Source organism: Coregonus lavaretus (genome assembly GCF_964263955.1).
Source record: "Coregonus lavaretus genome assembly, chromosome: 24".
In the NCBI taxonomy this organism is placed as follows: domain Eukaryota; kingdom Metazoa; phylum Chordata; class Actinopteri; order Salmoniformes; family Salmonidae; genus Coregonus; species Coregonus lavaretus.
Window position 1 is genome coordinate 3,224,658 of NC_140011.1, and position 20,215 is coordinate 3,244,872.

At 42.2% G+C, this 20,215-nt stretch overlaps 1 protein-coding gene across 1 annotated transcript in view; it reads left to right on the forward strand.

The window, feature by feature from the left end:
• The window catches only part of LOC311100292 (DENN domain-containing protein 1A-like), a 243,674-nt gene that overhangs the window by 171,459 nt on the left and 52,000 nt on the right, over positions 1 to 20,215 (forward strand). The window contains exons 8-10 of the mRNA XM_084141154.1: positions 147 to 200; positions 1,558 to 1,668; positions 6,841 to 6,941. Coding sequence (XP_083997280.1) covers positions 147 to 200; positions 1,558 to 1,668; positions 6,841 to 6,941 — 266 coding nt within the window. The remainder of the gene's footprint in view (positions 1 to 146; positions 201 to 1,557; positions 1,669 to 6,840; positions 6,942 to 20,215) is intronic.

A 20,215-nucleotide genomic window follows, 5' to 3' on the forward strand; every position in this document is an offset into this window, starting at 1 on the left:
GGAAGGGTGAGCTAAACTGAGGGGAATGCCAGACTGAACAGATGTGTTAATCCTATTAGCGTCTTTTGTCATGAACTGTGATGGCTTAAAATACCTTATTCTCTTCAATTTGACCTTTACCTGCCATATTTCTATGTTCCTCTTAGCATTCCTACTTCACTGTGCCTGACACAAGGAAACTCCCCAGCATACCTGAAAGTGTGAGTATCTTCGGCCTTTACCCTACAGATTCTGGTGTTCTATTTGAAGGACATTTTGAATGTGCTGCTCTTTATTGTTCATTGTTTAGAAAGACATTCACAGCACAATTGGCACCACTGACAATATCCATTTGAGATCATTGATGATATACCAAAATACATTACTCAATCTCATCTGATTTGATATGAAAGAACTCCCAGATTTACCCCTAAGGTGTTTTCATTGTAGATCAAAACCAGAACAAACCACACCAATGTTACTCCACTCTTCAATACCTCATTTGATTTCCCCGAATGGCCCTGGCATCCTTGCATAGTTAGTTTGCCGTTGGGGCAAATCAGAAAGCCCTCGCTAGACCTCTAAGGTTGTGAGCCCTCCCCAGCTACCCATCTCCCCATCTCTGGTGGGCCTTTAGACAGACAGACAGAACGCAGTAAAGGGAGAGCTTACATATTAGCTTGTCTCTCTACTTTTGATATCCACGGCGTGATGGAGACGTGACGGAGACAAGAAGGGAGCCGGCAGTGCAGTGCCTTTGAACTTGCCTGGTTACCCAGCCACATGACTCTGGCAAAACTCCACACCCACACTAACGTTTATTTTCCATGATGTCTGCATATGATCACATCCCCAATGACTTCTCGAATGTGAACACATTCAAACCGTTCTGATTGGTCCGAGAAACCGATTGGTTAGGCCAGCGCCTGAACACACATGAGTAAAGCGATGTTTTGGAAATAGTAATTGTCTTTGATACTCTGCTTAGTTAGAGACAATCCAATCATTGATGACTATTTTTGTACAACACCCTTAACTTTGATGTCAGCAGAAACAACTTCTATGATGGCAGTCTAAGGCTGAATGTATGTAGCGATAGATAGAGCAACAGAATTAAATTCAGTATGAGTCGTCAGGCAACCTTTGGACCCCAGTAAGCAGGAGGAGGAGGCTGTAGTCTTCAGAAGTAATGGTTGTGGAGGATTGGCGAATGACAGATAGATATGCACACACCCCTGCCTTCTAACTCAGCTTATCTCACTTAACGCTCTGGTGGAATGCCTACATATTTTTTCAAGCATCCCAAAATATATAGTTTAAATATAAGGTTTTTTACGCTATTGTATTTAATTGTATTACACTCTGATGATCACAATGAAAAGTCTGAGTTGAAATGGGGGATGCATCTTCCTGTTAGACTCTTCACCTGTTATACCTATGTTATACCAATAAAAGCTATGTAATTGATGTTGATGCCTTGTACTATTCATGCACAGTCATTGGGCCACCCTTGCTTTCACGACTAACCTCTACCCTGTTTTTTTGTTGTTGTTTTTTTGTTGTTGTTTTTTTTTGCAGAGAAACCTAACAGAATATTTTGTAGCTGTAGATGTCAATAACATGCTCCATCTGTACGCTAGTATGCTTTATGAGCGTCGAATCCTCATCTGCTGTAGCAAACTAAGCACTGTAAGTACTGTGGACTCTTCATTCCCTCCTCCTCCTCTTTCTCACTCTTCATCTCTCTCTCTATCTCTCCATGCATATCCACTTATTAACCAAAGTGTCCTTTTTTTACAGGATTGGCTTGGTACTGTTGCAACACCATACAATAATTCACAGCATAAAATGGTTGCACACCCAACTGTAATTATGTATAATATTTTAAGATATTGTTGATGTGTGTGGGGAATCTGGGTGTGTTCCCCTTCAACTGCAGAATCTTTTTACACCCTTTACATTTTCTGTTACATTTTTCTTTCTACCCTCCACCGGTAAAAGCCATAACCCTCTTCACACCTTTTTCTATAGAGAGGACAGTGTAAAGAACTTATAAAAATATCTCCTTACACGTACATTGAAGGAGCCGTCCTTTGTTGTACTGTACCATACAAAGCAAAGTCTTCCATTATGGTTTTAGTAATGGTCCTAACATGGAGTCCTGAGGCATTCCTAAGTCTTCCATTATGTGAAATCCCCGCTACACAATTAAGCCCCTCCCACCCTCTTGCCCCCCTTAAAGTTACTCAAGTCTGATTACCGAAGCCCAGTCTAGGTGCTGTTTTTTTACACATACTGTAGTTTTGATGCTGAATAGAGCTCACAAGCCCAATGGGAAAATACTCTTGTTTAGATACTACACCTGAACATGTAGTAGCAAAGATGAAGACATACAGTACCAGTCAAAAGTTTGGACACACCTTCTCATTCCAGGGTTTTTTCTTTATTTTTACTATTTTCAACATTGTAGAATAATAGTGAAGACATCAAAACTATGAAATAACACATACAGTGCCTTGCAAAAGTATTCATCCCCCTTGGCGTTTTTCCTATTTTGTTGCATTACAACCTGTAATTTAAATTGATTTTTATTTGGATTTGTACACAAAATAGTCCAAATTGGTGAAGTGAAATGAAAAAAATAACTTGTTTCAAAAAATTCAAAAAAATTCATAACGGAAAAGTGGTGCATGCATATATATTCACCCCCTTTGCTATGAAGCCCCTAAATAAAATATAGTGCAACCAATTACCTTCAGAAGTCACATAATTAGTTAAATAAAGTCCACCTGTGTGCAATCTAAGTGTCACATAAACTGTCACATGATCTCAGTATATATACACCTGTTCTGAAAGGCCCCAGAGTCTGCAACACCACTAAGCAAGGGGCACCACCAAGCAAGCGGCACCATGAAGACCAAGGAGCTCTCTAAACAGGTCAGGGACAAAGTTGTGGAGAAGTACAGATCAGGGTTGGGTTATAAAAAAAATATCTGAAACTTTGAACATCCATTATTAAAAAATGGAAAGAATATGGTACCACAACAAACCTGCCAAGAGAGGGCCGCCCGCCAAATCTCACGGACCAGGCAAGGAGGGCATTAATCAGAGAGGCAACAAAGAGACCAAAGAAAACCCTGAAGGAGCTGCAAAGCTCCACAGCGGAGATTGGAGTATATGTCCATAGGACCACTTCAAGCCGTACACTCCACAGAGCTGGGCTTTACGGAAGAGTGGCCAGAAAAAAGCCATTGCTTAAAGAAAAAAATAAGCAAACACGTTTGGTGTTCGCCAAAAGGCATGTGGGAGACTCCCCAAACATATGGAAGAAGGTACTCTGGTCAGATGAGACTAAAATTGAGCTTTTTGGCCATCAAGGAAACGCTAAGTCTGGCGCAAACCCAACACCTCTCATCACCCCGAGAACACCATCCCCACAGTGAAGCATGGTGGTGGCAGCATCATGCTGTGGGGATGGTTTGTGGCTGAATAGATATGCAAGCTCAAGTTTTCAGTTTTTTTGTCTTATTTCTAGTTTGATATTTTGCATCTTCAATTTGGTAGGCATGGTGTGTAAATCAAATGATACAAACCCCCCAAAAATCATTTTTAATTCCAGGTTGTAAGGCAACAAAATAGGGAAAATGCCAAGGGGGGTGAATACTTTCGCGAGCCACTGTATGGGATCATGTAGTAACCAACATTTTTTTTAAACAAATGAAAATATATTTGATATTTGAGGTTCTTCAAGTAGCCACCCTTTGCCTTGATGACAGCTTTGCACACTCTTGGCATTCTCTCAACCAGCTTCACCTGGAATGCTTTTCCAACAATATTGAATGAGTTCCCACATATGCTGAGGACTGGTTGGCTGCTTTTCCTTCACTCTGAAGTCTTACTCATCCCAAACCATCTCAATTGGGTTGAAGTCGGGGGATTGTGAAGGCCAGGTCATCTGATGCAGCACTCCATCACTCTCACAAAATAACTTTTAAGAAGGCACACCTGTTAATTGAAATGCATTCCAGGTGACTACCTCATGAAGCTGGTTGAGGGAAAATAGCCCTTACACAGCCTGGAGGTGTGTTGGGTCATTGTCCTGTTGAAAAACAAATGATAGTCCCACTAAGCCCAAACCAGATGGGATTGCGTATCACTGCAGAATGCTGTGGTAGCCATGCTGGTTAAGTGTGCCTTGAATTCTAAATAAATCACAGACAGTGTCACCAGCAAAGCACCCCCACACCATAACACCTCCTCCTCCATGCTTTACGGTGGGAAATACACATGCGTAGATCATCCGTTCACCCACACCGCGTCTCACAAATTTCCACGGCGGTTGGAACCAAAAATCTCCAATTTGGACTCCAGACCAAAGGACACATTTCCACCGGTCTAATGTCCATTGCTCGTGTTTCTTGGCCCAAGCAAGTCTCTTCTTATTATTGGTGTCCTTTAGTAGTGGTTTCTTTGCAGCAATTCGACCATGAAGGCCTGATTCACACAGTCTCCTCTGAACAGTTGATGTTGAGATGTGTCTGTTTCTTGAACTCTGTGAAGCATTTATTTGGGCTGCAATTTCTGAGGCTGGTAACTCTAATTAACTTATCCTCTGCAGCAGAGGTAACTCTGGGTCTTCCATTCCTGTGGCGGTCCTCATGAGAGCCAGTTTCAACATAGCTCTTGATGGTTTTTGTGACTGCACTTGAAGAAACTTTCAATGTTCTTGAAATGTCCCGTATTGACTGACCTTCATGTCTTAAAGTAATGATGGACTGTTATTTCTCTTTGCTTATTTGAGCTGTTCTTGCCATAATATGGACTTGGTCTTTTACCAAATAGAGCTACCTTCTGTATACCCCCCCCCCCCCCCCCCCCCACCTTGTCACAACACAACTGATTGTTTCAAACGCATTAAGAAGGAAATAAATTCCACAAATTAACTTTTAAGAAGACACACCTGTTAATTGAAATGCATTCCAGGTGACTATCTCATGAAGCTGGTTGAGAGAATGCCAAGAGTGTGCAAAGCTGTCATCAAGGTAAAAAGGGTGGCTATTTGAAGAATCTCAAATCTCAAATCTATTTTGATTTGTTTAACACTTTTTTGGTTACTACATGATTCCATATGTGTTATTTCATAGTTTTGATGTCTTCACTATTAATCTACAATGTAAAAAATATTTAAAATAAAGAAAAACCCTTGAATGAGTAGGTGTGTCCAAACTTTTGACTGGTAGTGTATGTTAGAGTGGTGTGGTATAAAACTAACTGTACCTTCCATCAAAATGTGGCCATGCTCTTTGAAGAATATGGGGAGAACACACTATTTTTTTCCCATATCAGTGGTTATTGAGGAATATAAACAAGGGACACATCTCAAATGTGACCATATTCCCTATATAGTGCACTCTATATAGTGCACTACTTTTGACCAGAGCCATGGGAGAAAAGCAGAAGGTTCCTCTGTTTTATCAAAACAGAGAAACCACACGTCTTCCACCTCCCCTATAAAAGGTATATGATTAATCTAAGTGAAAAATACTTTACCTGACATGGCTGTGGACGGGTATTCCCCAATGGCCCTTTCTCCCCACACCCCATTCGCTATGACGTCCCTCAAACAAACGTTGCCACAACGTTTTCCTCCCCCCGTCTTAGATCAGAGCAACATTCTCAGAATCTCCACCAAGCTGGCCAGTTTGATTGACTATGGAGGGTGAGAGAAAGGAACACATTTTATGTTCACTCCCATGCGTTTTTGACAGCTCTTAATATAGAAAACCACCCACGTCACATGTCTCAGACAAACGCTGTTATTCTGGGGAAGGGCTGTTCTGTTGTTGGTCGGGCAGCACAACGTCACTACTATTGGCACATCTGCTGGCGTTTGACGGCGCCGTCTGAATTTGATCAGTCCCATAGGCTGGCAGGCGCTATATTCCTCCTAGCTGACACACAAAAGGGAGCGGGATTTGTCACGCTCGTATTAAGCGTCAGTGACAGGAACTGTCAAAGAAAAAAAAGTTGGGAATAGATGTAATTTTTCTCTTCTTACTGTAAATTACGTTGCTGGTCTAATTTCCGGTGGTGTAATTTGTTTCATTTCTGGGGTAGCTTTGATGCCATGAGCAATGGCCAATTTACTCTTCGACTTCAACCCATGTGTGCTTGCATGCACTTGACTGTGACTTTGGCTCTGGTTTCCTGGGTAGATGGTTACTGTCATTTTGGGTGGACAAGAAGTTAATTAATAGAGCGTTTTAGTTTGCTGTCTTTTATGAAGGCTTCAGTAATGAAAAGCTACCCACACTACAGCACGCTTGGTCTGGTCTTGTAAAACCAACCACACATGCAAACAGACACAGGCATACTGTACAAACATTATAGTCTTTCTTGTGGGCCTAATGTAGCTTTCCATTTGATCTTCCATCCAAAATATTTTTCAGTTTAGAGTGCATCACAGAGGCAAGAGCAGAGAGAACTATATTACACTTTCTGAATAATCATTACCATCTTATGAATATGAATGTCAAACGTTGAGAATTAGTTTGTTGTCATTAAGTTTGATGAGAGAAGCGTTATTTTGAACTTACTGTGCTATAACCATATTCCTGAAATGAAATGTTAACGGTATTCTCATATGTATCAAGTTGAGAGGTACAGAGCATCTTGCACTCTAGGTGATACTGTGTGCCCTCCCCACTAATGTATTTTTTCTCCAATATGAAAATGCAGGAAATAGTGACTCTGTCAATATAATGTATATTTCAAAATGAAACTGTGAGAAATAGTAATATGCCTTATAATGTTATGTGGTGTTGTGGGTGATTGTCCTGTTTTATGCTCTCTCCCTCGCAGTTAACGGCATGTGTTCATGGGTCGGTGGCCATGATGTACCCCATGTATTGGCAACACGTTTTCATTCCCGTCCTGCCTCAGCACCTCATAGACTACTGCTGGTGAGTAACCACAATGGTCCTATGTAGCTCAGTTGATAGAGCATGGCACTTGCAACACCAAGATAGTGGGTTTGATTCCCGGGACCATGCATACGTAATAAATGTATGGACGCATGACTATAAGTCACTTTGGATAAAAGCGTCTTCTAAATAGCATACACTACATGACCAAAAGTATGTGGACACATGCTCGTCAAAAATCTCATTTTAAAATCATGGGCATTAATATGGAGTTGGTCCCCCCTTTGCTGCTATAACAGCCTCCACTCTTTTGGGAAGGCTTTCCACTAGATGTTGGAACATTGTTGCAGGGACTCGCTTCCATTCAGCCACAAGAGCATTAGTGAGGTCGGGCACTGATGTTGGGCGATTAGGCCTGGCTCGCAGTCGGCGTTCCAATTCATCCCAAAGGTTTTCAATGGGGTTGAGGTCAGGACTCTGTGCAGGCCAGGTAAGTTCTTCCACACCGATCTCGACAAACCATTTCTGTATGGACCTTGCTTTGTGCACGGGGTCATTGTCATGCTGAAACAGGAAAGGGCCTTCCCCAAACTGTTGCCACAAAGTTGGAAGCACAGAATCATCTAGAATGTCATTGTATGCTGTAGCGTTAAGATTTCCCTTCACTGGAACTAAGGGGCCTAGCTCGAACCATGAAAAACAGCCCCAGACCATTATTCCTCCTCCACCAAACTTTACAGTTGGCACTATGCATTGGGGCAGGTAGCGTTCTCCTGGTATCCACCAAACCCAGATTAGTCTGTCGGACTGCCAGATGGTGAAGTGTGATTCATCACTCCAGGAAACGCGTTTCCACTATTCCAGAGTCCAATGGTGGCGAGCTTTACACCAATCCAGACGACGCTTGGCATTGTGCATGGTGATCTTAGGCTTGTGTGCTGCTGCTCAGCCATGGAAACCCATTTAATGAAGCTCCCGACGAACAGTTATTGTGCTGACGTTGCTTCCAGAGGCAGTCTGGAACTTGGTAGTGAGTGTTGCAACCGAGGACAGACAATTTTTACCTGCTACGCGTTTCAGCACTCGGCGATCCCGTTCTGTGAGATGTGTGGCCTTCCACTTTGCGGCTGAGCCGTTGTTGCACCGAGACGTTTCCACTTCACAATAACAGCACTTACAGTTGACAGGGCAGCTCTAGCAGAGCAGAAATTTGACGAACTGACTTTTTGGAAAGGTGGCATCCTATGACGGTGCCACGTTGAAAGTCACTGAGCTCTTCAGTAAGGCCATTCTACTGCCAATGTTTGTCTGGTTCTAATCCCTGAGCCGACTAGGTGAAAAATCTGTCTGTGCCCTTAAGCAAGGCACTTAACCCTAATTGCTCCTGTAAGTCGCTCTGGAAAAGAGCGTCTGCTAAATGACAAAAAAATTAATAATAACTCATCTACTTTTTTTATTAAAAAAATTCAACAACCTTTTTTTTTTCTTTGCATTGCTGGGAATTGCCCATAAGTAAGCATTTCACTGTTTGTCTAAACCTATTGTTTACGAAGCATGTGACAAATACAATTTGATTTGATTTAAATGGCAATGTGAAAAGAAGGAAGGCTGCACAGAATAAAAATATTCCAAAAACATGCATCCTGTTTGCAATAATTAATACTGTTTGGGGCAAACACAACACATCACTGAGAACCACTCTTCATATTTTCAAGAATGGTGGTGGCTGCATCATATTATGTGTATGCTTGTAATCGGCTAGGACTAAGGAGTTTTTTGGGGGGATAATAAGAAACGGAATAGAGCTAAGCACAGGCAACATCCAAAAGAAAAACCTGGTTCAGTCTGCTTTCCATCAGACATTGGGAGACAAATTCACCTTTCAGCAGGACAATAACCCTTAAACTGAAAGCCAAATATTCACCATAGTTGCTTATCAAGATGACATTGAATGTTCCTGAGTGGCCTAATCACAGTTTTGACTTAAATTGGCTTGAACTTCTATGGCAAGACTTGCAATTGGCTGTATAGCAATGATCAACAACCAACTTGACAGAGCTTGACATTTTTTAAAAGAATAATGGGCAAATATTGTAAAATCCAGGTGTGCAAAGTTCTTAGAGACTTACCCCAAAAGACTCACAGCTGTAATCACTACCAAAGGTGATTCTAACATTGACTCAGGGGGTTGAATACTTGTAATCAAGATATATTAGTGTTTTTTTGTTTTGACAAATGTAAAAAAATATATATATATATATTTCTCTTTGACATTACAGAGTATTTTGTGTAGATCGTTGACAAGAAATGACATTTGAATCCATTTTAATCCCACTTTGTAACACAACAAAATGTGGAAAAGTCAAGGGGGTTGAAAACTTTCTGAAGGCACTGTATTTGCCCAGCCAGCGATCAATTAACCAAATATACAGACGGAGAGTCAGTGAAACAAATTAATTGTCAGACAAGTCACAGGCTTTTGGTCGGGAGTAGGACATGCTACTACGTGAGTGAAGGGCAAAATACACTTGTTACGCTACATAACATGCCAGCAAAATGTTTTGATCAGTGCTAATATATGAGCAAACTAGAATAAAGATTATCATGATTGTAATTGTAACCAAATATCCAAACGGAGATTCAGTGATAACAAAAATAGGACATTGATTGATTTATCAAGATGAGTCCCCCATGCTTGTCTGAAAGCAGCGCAATTGCACTGTCCCAATCAAAACGGTGCTGAAATTATCATCTAGTTTGACCACACAGGGCTATTGCTTTAAAATTAGTATAACGGTTGGATATGACATTGTGACTTCAGTATAAGCAACAATATGATACATGCCTTCAATTGCATTAGCCTACTTTATTACAAATGTTTGTCATTCAGTTGATCATAACTACGTTTTTCTTCTCTCCACGCTTTTCTAAGACAATGGCTGTTTCCTCGTCTCCTCACTCTGCCCGCCTCTGCCTTCTCAACACCAGTTTAAATCAATATTCTGTTTTCTAGAAGTCTGGGGGGGTTTCGGGTTCGGGCTCATTGCATTTCTGTAATGTCGGACTGGGCCTGGGCTTTGGGCTTCAGCTCACCGGGCTTGGGTAAGACCAGCCTCAAATTTTCAGGCCCGATGAGAGCTCTACCTTGCATCCAATGCTCGGTCTATAAATTTGATTTAGCTCTGTCTATGAATTTGAGTGTTTACATTTCTCCTGCCCCATACCTTAACTGTTTACCAAGACAGTGGCGGGGTAATGCTTTGTTGTTGTTTGAACTGCAGATTGCCCCGTTAAATTTTTTATTTGACACAGTAACATAAAATACATATGTGTATGCATGAATGTGTCTGAAATAGGGGTGGGATAGTACAATATGACCCTGTTTACAATAATATTGAGTATATCACAATATTTGGACAGTGTCACTTTAAAAAATATATTATTTATAGTGAATCTGGTTCCTTATTCTGGTTCAAAGGCTGAAGGTTTGTGTGTTTTGCGTGTGTGCATGCGTGAGGGCGTGTGTTTGTATTTGTCCATGCTTGTGTATGTATAATGGTGAACCCGAGTAAGTGGACCTATCTCAGTCAACAGGAATAATCGCCCCCACCCCTTCACCCATGGTGTACAGTTAACTGAAGGTGTGAAGCACAGCTCTGTTTCAGATGGCTCACATAGAAGCTCCAGGAGTTTTCATTGTTTCAGTGTAGATGTTATCTTCATTTCCTTAGCCCAGTTTCTATTGACGCAACAGTCAGCATTTGAGCTAGCCACACTGTTCTTTTCACAGAAACGTTTTGCACAAACACAGTCCTTACAAAGTTTTGTCCTGAATGTGACCAGTTTATTTTTGGATGCAATGTTCAGACATTCACAGAAGTAGCCACAGCATACCCAATCATCCAAACTGGAAAATGTAGGCCACATTCGTCCTAGCGCTAACTGAGGAAAGATTGACAAGCGGTCATATTTAGAGAACTCTCGGCTGACAGAAACCACAATATGAATTAGCTAATAGTAATTACTATTTATAATTCATCATATCACAATTGAGCTCAACATTGATCAAAATAATTGAGTAAAGCACTTTCTAGATATAAAAAATAATCTGAGGATGGGTAGTTTGTGCACGCCGCCATGTTTGTTTTTTCGCTTCAACCAAAGATAATAAGAGGAGACCAGATCAGTTTGGCCTGTTTCCAGTATGCATATTGAAGGGGGTGTGTTGTCTACGATCATTCACTTCCCTTCATTCACTTCCTGAAGTTTACTCGAAAGATAAGTGAACCATTCCTTCAACTCATTATAACATCTTTGGTCTGACAGACGTTTATGTGACACCCAGAATGCATTGTATAATGTCAACAAACATGGCGCAACACATAGCTGGCAAATAGCTTAGCATTAGCTCATTATAATCAGTACAACAAAATACCAAAAAAGTATTTGACACACATCATAGGTGTCCATTACAATCTATGCAATAATTGGAATGCATTATTTCTCACCAGTACTTGAAAACGTGAATAAAACTGTAAATACATTATGCTCCATACATACATACATACATACATACATACATACATACATACATACATACATACATACATACATACATACATACATGCATACATACATACATACATACATACATACATACATACATACATACATACATACATACATACATACATACATACATAAACACATACATAAACACATAAATACATACACTACCGTTCAAAAGTTTGGGGTCACTTAGATATTTCCTTGTTTTCTAAAAGAAAAGCAATTTATTTGTCCATTAAAATAACAAATTCAAATTAATCAGAAATAGTGTAGACATTGTTAATTTTGTAAATGGCTATTGTAGCTGGAAACGGCTGATTTTTAATGGAATATCTACATAGGCGTACAGAGGACCATTATCAGCAACCATCAGTCCTGTGTTCCAATGGCACGTTGTGTTTGCTAATCCAAGTTTATCATTTTAAAAGGCTAATTGATCATTAGAAAACCCTTTTGCAATTATGTTAGCACAGCTGAAAACTGTTGTGCTGATTAAAGAAACAATAAAACTGGTGCACAACTGAGCAAGAGGACAAATACATTAGTGTCTAGTTTGAGAAACAAACGCCTCACAGGTCCTCAACTGGCAGCTTCATTAAATAGTACCTGCAAAACACCAGTCTCAACGTCAACAGTGAAGAGGCGACTCCGGGATGCTGACCTAGGCAGAGTTGCAAAGAAAAAGCCATATCTCAGACTGGCCAATAAAAGTAAAAGATTAAGATGGGCAAAACCTTTTCTTTGCAACTTTGCCTAGAAGGTCAGCATCCCGGAGTTGCCTCTTCACTGTTGACGTTGAGACAACAGAAATGGAAACTTACTGAAACATAATTTTTTAGATGCCGAAGAGGCCATTGGGGTCTTGGCGTCTATTTTCTAGGAATCACAAAATTGCCACGATTAAGTTCCCTCCCTCTTTCTGTACTACAGGCAATGGTATCAAACTTTGCTGTAATTCACCTCTCTTGAAACACAGAAACCAACATATACACACATTAGGTATTGAAAAGGAAGGAGAGAGATCTGAGGAATAATATAACTGAGGCTAGGAATGTATTTAATTGAGGGTTACAGACCCACAGAGAGATTTTATGAATGACTGACCTCAGTTAATACCCCTGGCTTCATTAAAATAGCCAAACGACGATCGGCCATTTTAAGTGGAATTTGCATAAACAAAGACTGTATGTTTGGGAAACATAAATATGGAGATATCTAACAACAGCTGATTTTCTCTCTTGTGGTAAGCAGCCAGTGTTAATTAAAGGGGTTGTTCACGACAGGGAGGGGGGTAGAGAGAAGGGGTGCAATAAGCTAATTATCGCTCTCTCTTTTTTCCTTCTCTCCTTCTCTTTTCCTTCTCTCGTATATTGATAATTGTTCCTATATACTCTTCTATCGACTGAGGGTAAAACATGGAGATAGAAGGTAAAAGCACTCCAAAAGGCTTTTAGTTGGGAAATTGGCAAAGGGGACCTCGAAAAAGATGGTAGCCGAGAGCTAATTCGACATCAGCTTTTGAGAAGTTGGCAATGGAGCTTCCAGCTTAGGAAGCTCCATCAGGCATCATTTCACATTTTACGCAATGGCAACTTTTAATTTCCCCCATTTTTCGCAGCGACAGTAAATAATTGGCCATGTGGACGATTAGCATTGGCCAAAACATCAAATCAGATATGTATTTACATTTTCCTATATTCATTTTCCTTTTTTTATGCTTTCCAGTACTTCTTGATCCCTTGAGTTGTTGTGGCTTTTTCCCTGCTTGCTGCTGTATTTTAATTGAATGTCACACTAGGCTGAGGAGATGGAGAAATGGAGAAGAGGACAGTTAATTAAGTGTTTTCGGGTCTGGCTTCATCACCTCCTCACGGGTTGACAGGTTTCTCACATCCCTCCTGCCTATCTCTCTCACATTCTCTTTCCCTCCCTTGCTCGCTTTATCCTTCAGACTGTTACCCAATCAGCCATATCTCTTCTCTGGCAGTATTTGAGTGTCTGAGGGTCCCTTGTCTAGCTTCACAGGATCAGACATTAGTGTACACACCACACACACACACGGGCACACACATGCACAGACACACAGAGGCACACACACACTACAGTATGCTTGGAAAGTAAAAATGTTTTATCCCAACTTCTTGTCTCACTGTGATAGCATGTCAATGGACCCTATGTCATAGCCAACAGATGTGGCAGCTCTGCTTCTAGCTCCAAAGCATCTTTGCAGTATTTTTGTATTTTTTATTTCATACATTATTAGCCCAGAACGTTTTTTTGTGTTATTACATACAGCCGGAAATAACTTTTGGATATCAGAGCGGCGATAATTCACCAGCATTCCAACCAGAAATACGACTTTCCCGAATTAGATCCTTTGTTTATACCCCACAAGGCAAATGAACTTATCCTAGAGGCTGCTCCAAGACGCCGCCGGCGGAGAAGAGGTATTCGGAGTGGACTTCTAGTCCGACTCAGGAGGCGTCCACACCATCCACCGCTTCCGAGTATTTTACTCGCTAATGTTCTGTTCCTGGACAATAAAGTATACAAGCTCAGGGCGAGGATCTCCTTCCAGAGAGATGTCAGGGACTGTAACATACTCTGTTTCACTGAATTATGTCTCTCTCCGAATATACTGTCCCCCTCCATACAGCCAGCTGGGTTCTCAGTACATCGCGCAGACAGGAATAAAGAACTCTCCGGGAAGAAGAAAGGCGGGGGTGTATCCTTCATGATTAACTACTCATGGTGTGATTGTGATAACGTGAAGGAACTCAAGTCCTTTTGTTCAGCCAACCTATAATACCTCACAATCAGATGCCGACCGTATTACCTCCCAAGAGAATTCTCTTCGGTTATAGTCACAGCCGTGTATATTCCCCCTCAAGCCGATACCACAACGGCCCTCAAGGAACTACACTGGACTTTGTCCAAACTGGAAACCACATATCCTGAGGCCGCATTTATTGTAGCTGGGGACTTTAACAAAGGAAATATGAGGAAATTGCTACCGAAATTCTATCAACACATTGCCTGTAGTACTCGCACTTCAAAAACTCTCAACCATAGTTACTCTCCCTACAAGGCCCGCCCTCCATTCGGCAAATCAGATCACGACTCCATTCTGCTCCTCCCTTCCTATAGGCATAAACTCAAACAGGAAATACATGTGCTAAGGTCTATTTAACGCTGGTCTGACCAATCGGAATCCATGCTTTAAGACTGTTTTGATCACGCGTACTGGGATATGTTCTGGGTTGCCTCTGAATTCAACAGGAAGTTTATCGGGGATGTTGTTCCCACTGTGACTATTAAAACTTATCCAAACCAAAAACCGTGGATAGATGGCAGCATTCGCGCAAAACTGAAAGTGCAAACCACCGCATTTAACCACGGCAAGGTGACTGGGAATATGGTTGAATACAAACAGTGCAGTTATGCCCACCATAAGGCAATCAAACAGGCGAAACGTCAGTACAGACACAAAGTGGAGTCATAATTCAACGGCTCAGACACAAGACGTATGTGGCAGAGACTCCAGACAATCACGGATTACAAAGGGAAAACCAGCCACGTCGCGGACACTGACGTCTTCCTCCCGGACAAGCGAAACACCTTCTTCGCCTGCTTTGAGGATAACACAATGCCACTGACGCAGGCCGCTCCCGAGGACTGTGGGCTCTTGATCTCCGTAGCCGACGTGAGTAAGACATTTAAGCGTGTTAACCCTCGCAAGGCTGCCGGCCCAGACGGCATCCCTAGCTGCGTCTTCAGAGCATACGCAGACCAGCTGGCTGGAGTGTTTACAGACATATTCAATCACTCCCTATCCCAGTCTGCTGTCCCCACTTGCTTCAAGATGTCCACCACCATTGTTCCTGTACCCAAGAAAACAAAGGTAACTGAACTAAATGACTATTTCCCCATAGCACTACCTTCTGTCGTCATGAGGTGCTTTGAGAGGCTAGTTAAGGATCATATCTCCTCCACCTTACCTGACACCCTAGACCCACTTCAATTTGCATACCGCCCCAATATATCCACAGAAAATACAATCGCCAGCACACTGCACACTGCCCTATCCCATCTGGACAAAAATAATACCTATGTAAGAATGCTGTTCATTGACTACAGCTCAGCCTTCAACACCATAGTACCCTCCAAGCTCATCATTAAGCTCGGGGCCCTGGGTCTCAACCCCGCCCTGTGCAACTGGGTCCTGGACTTCCTGACAGGCCGCCCCCCAGCTGGTGAATGTAGGAAACAACACCTCCACTACGCTGATCCTCAACACAGGGTCCCCGCAAGGGTGCGTGCTCAGCCCCTTCCTGTACTCCCTGTTCACCAATGACTGCGTGGCCATGCAAGCCTCCAACTGAATCATCAAGTTTACAGACGACACACCAGTAGTAGGCCTGATTACAAAAATGACGAGACAGCCTGAAGGGAGGAGGTGAGGGCCCTGGCGTAGTGGTGCCAGGGAAATAACCTCTCCCTCAACGTCAACAAAACGAAGGAGCTGATCGTGGACTTCAGGAGACAGCAGAGGGAGCACGCCCCCATCCACATCGACGGGGCCGCAGTGTAGAAGGTGAAAAGCTTCAAGTTCCTCAGCGTACACATCATCATTGACAATCTGAAATGGTTCACCCACACAGACAGTGTGGTGAAGAAGCAGCAACAGTGCCTCTTCAACCTCAGGAGACTGAAGAAATTTGGCTTGGCCCCCAAGACCCTTACAAACTTTTACAGATGCTTCGTTGAGAGCATCCTGTCGGGCTGTCTCACCGCAAACGCAGGGCTCTCCAGAGTGTGGTGCGGTCTGCCCAATGAATCACCGGGGGCACACTGCCTGCCCTCCAGGACACATACAGAATCCGATGTCACAGTAAGGCCAAAAATTTGAGATTCTTGAAATAGCCACCTTTTGCCTTGATGACAACTTTGCACACTCTTGGCATTCTCTCAACCAGCTTCACCTGGAATGCTTTTCCAACTGTCTTGAAGGAGTTCCCACATACAGTGAGGGAAAAAAGTATTTGATCTCCTGTTGATTTTGTACGTTTGCCCACTGACAAAGACATGATCAGTCTATCATTTTAATGGTAGGTTTATTAGAACAGTGAGAGACAGAATAACAACAAAAAAATCCAGAAAAGCGCATGTCAAAAATGTTATCAATTGATTTGCATTTTAATGAGGGAAATAAGTATTTGACCCCTCTGCAAAACATGACTTAGTACTTGGTGGCAAAACCCTTGTTGGTAATCACAGAGGTCAGACATTTCTTATAGTTGGCCACCAGGTTTGCACACATCTCAGGAGGGATTTTGTTCCACTCCTCTTTGCAGATCTTCTCTAAGTCATTAAGGTTTCGAGGCTGACGTTTTTCAGCTCGAACCTTCAGCTCCCTCCGCAGATTTTCTATGGGATTAAGGTCTGGAGACTGGCTAGGCCACTCCAGGACCTTAATGTGCTTCTTCTTGAGCCACTCCTTTGTTGCCTTGGCCGTGTGTTTTGGGTCATTGTCATGCTGGAATACCCATCCACGACCCATTTTCAATGCCCTGGCTGAGGGAAGGAGGTTCTCACCCAAGATTTGACAGTACATGGCCCCGTCCATCGTCCCTTTGATGCAGTGAAGTTGGCCTGTCCCCTTAGCAGAAAAATACCCCCAAAGCACAATGTTCCACCTCCATGTTTGAAGGTGGGGATGGTGTTCTTGGGGTCATAGGCAGCATTCCTCCTCCTCCAAACACGGCGAGTTGAGTTGATGCCAAAGAGCTCGATTTTGGTCTCATCTGACCACAACACTTTCACCCAGTTCTCCTCTGAATCATTCAGATGTTCATTGGCAAACTTCAGACAGGCCTGAATATGTGCTTTCTTGAGCAAGGGGACCTTGCGGGCACTGCAGGATTTCAGTCCTTCACGGCATAGTGTATTACCAATTGTTTTCTTGGTGACTATTGTCCCAGCTGCATTGAGGTCATTGACAAGATCCTCCCGTGTAGTTCTGGGCTGATTCCTCACCGTTCTCATGATCATTGCAACTCCACGATGTGAGATCTTGCCCCAGGCCGAGGGGCTCCATGCAGTTATTTTGTGTTTCTTCCATTTGCGAATATTCGCACCAACTGTTGTCACCTTCTCACCAAGCTGCTTGGCGATGGTCTTGTAGCCCATTCCAGCCTTGTGTAGGTCTACAATCTTGCCCCTGACATCCTTGGAGAGCTCTTTGGTCTTGGCCATGGTGGACAGTTTGGAATCTGATTGATTGATTGCTTCTGTGGACAGGTGTCTTTTATACAGGTAACAAACTGAGATTATGAGCACTCCTAGAGTGTGCTCCTAATCTCAGCTCGTTACCTGTATAAAAGACACCTGGGAGCCATAAATCATTCTGATTGAGAGGGGGTCAAATACTTATTTCCCTCATTAAAATGCAAATCAATTTATAACATTTTTCACATGCGTTTTTCTGGATTTTTTTGTTGTTATTCTGTCTCTCACTGTTCAAATAAACCTACCAATTAAAATTATAGACTGATCATTTCTTTGTCAGTGGGCAAACGTACAAAATCAGCAGGGGATCAAATACTTTTTTCCCTCACTGAATGCTGAGCACTTGATGGCTGCTTTTCCTCCACTCTGCAGTCCGTCTCATCCCAAACCATCTCAATTTGGTTGAGGTCGGGGATTGTGGAGGCCAGGTCATCTAATGCAGCACTCCATCACTCTCACAAAATAACTTTTAAGAAGGCACACCTGTTAATTGAAATGCATTCCAGGTGACTACCTCATGAAGCTGGTTGAGAGGACGCCAAGAGTATGCAAAGCTGTCATCAAGGCAAAGGGTGGCTATTTGAAGACTCTCAAATATAAAATATATTTTGATTTGTTTAACACTGTTTTAGTTACTACATGATTCCATATGTGTTATTTCATAGTTTTGATGTCTTCACTATTATTCTACAATGTAGAAAATATTAAAAATAAAGAAAAACCTTTGAATGAGTAGGTGTGTCCAAACTTTTGACCAGTAGTGTATATATACTGTATTCTAGTCAGTGCCATCCTATTCAACTATTGCTGTATATATACTATTCTATCCTACGTATTCTACAGATGTACTAAATATTCTATCCACATACTATACATCCCATCGCATACATTCCATGCCTTCGGAAAGTATTCAGACCCCTTGACGTTTTCCACATTTTGTTATGTTATAGCCTTATTCTAAAATATATTAAATTGTTGTTTTTTCCCTCATCAATCTACACCCTATACCCCATAATGACAAAGCAAGAACATTTTAATTATTTTAGTGTGCAAAAAACAGATATCACATTTACAGAAGTATTCAGACCCTTTACTCAGTACTTTGTTGAAGCACCTTTGGCTGCGATTACAGGCTCCAGTCTTCTTGGGTATGAGTTTCTCCCATTATTCTCTGCTGATCCTCTCAAGCTCTGTCAGGTTGGATGGGGAGCGTCGCTGCACGGCTATTTTCAGGTCTCTCCAGAGATGTTCGATCGGGTTCAAGTCTGGGCTCTAGATGGGCCAGTCAAGGACATTCAGAGACTTGTCCTGAAACCACTCCTGCGTTGTCTTGGCTGTGTGCTTAGGGTCGTTGTCCTGTTGGAAGGTGAACCTTCACCCCAGTCTGAGTTCCTGAGCGCTCTGAAGCAGGTTCTCTCTGTACTTTGCTCCGTTCATCTTTCCCTCGATCCTGACAAGTCTACCAGTCCCTGCCGCTGAAAAACATCCCCACAGCGTGATGCTGCCACCACCGTGATTCACCGTAGGGATGGTGCCAGGTTTCCTCCAGACGTGAGACTTGGCATTCAGGCCAAAGAGTTCAATCTTGGTTTCATCAGACCAGAGAGTCCTTTATGTTCCTTTTAGCAAACTCCAAGCAGGCTGTCATGTGCATTTTACTGAGGAGTGGCTTCTGTCTGTCCACTCTACCATAAAGGCCTGATTGGTGGTGCTGCAGAGATGGTTGTCCTTCTGGAAGGTTCTCCCATCTCCACAGAGGAACTCTGGAGCTCTGTCAGAGTGACCATCGGGTTCTTGGCCACCTCCCTGACCATGGCCCTTCTCCCCCGATTGCGCAATTCGGCTGGGCGGCCAGCTCTAGCAAAGGGTCTGAATACTTATGTAAATAAGGTATCTGTTTTTCAATTTTTTATACATTTGCAAACATTTCTACAAACCTGTTTTCGCTTTTTTCATTATGGGGTATTGTGTGTAGATGGATTATAAAAAAATATATATATATATTTTTAGAATAAGGCTGTAATGTAACAAAATGTGGGGTCTGAATAGTTTCCGAATGGACCTCATACTCCGGACTCCGACATTGCTCGTCCTAATATGTATATATTTCTTAATTCCATTCTTTTACTTTTAGATCTGTGTGTATTGTTGTGAATTGTTAGACATTAATGCACTGCTGGAGCTAGGATCACAAGCGTTTCGTTACACCTGCAGTAACATCTGCTAATTATGTGTGTGCGACCAATAGCATTTGATATAATTTGTTCAACTGTGAAAAAACAAGCAACATTTCGAGGAGAACTGTATTGAAGGTTGATGATGAATGAATATGACATAAATAAAGAGACAATGTTTTTGTTTTCTTGCATTGTCAAAGTTTTGCCCTGAACGTGTACAAAGTGTACACAATCTGGTCGATGTGTGTCACAATGATCATGACAAATGAACAAGGTACT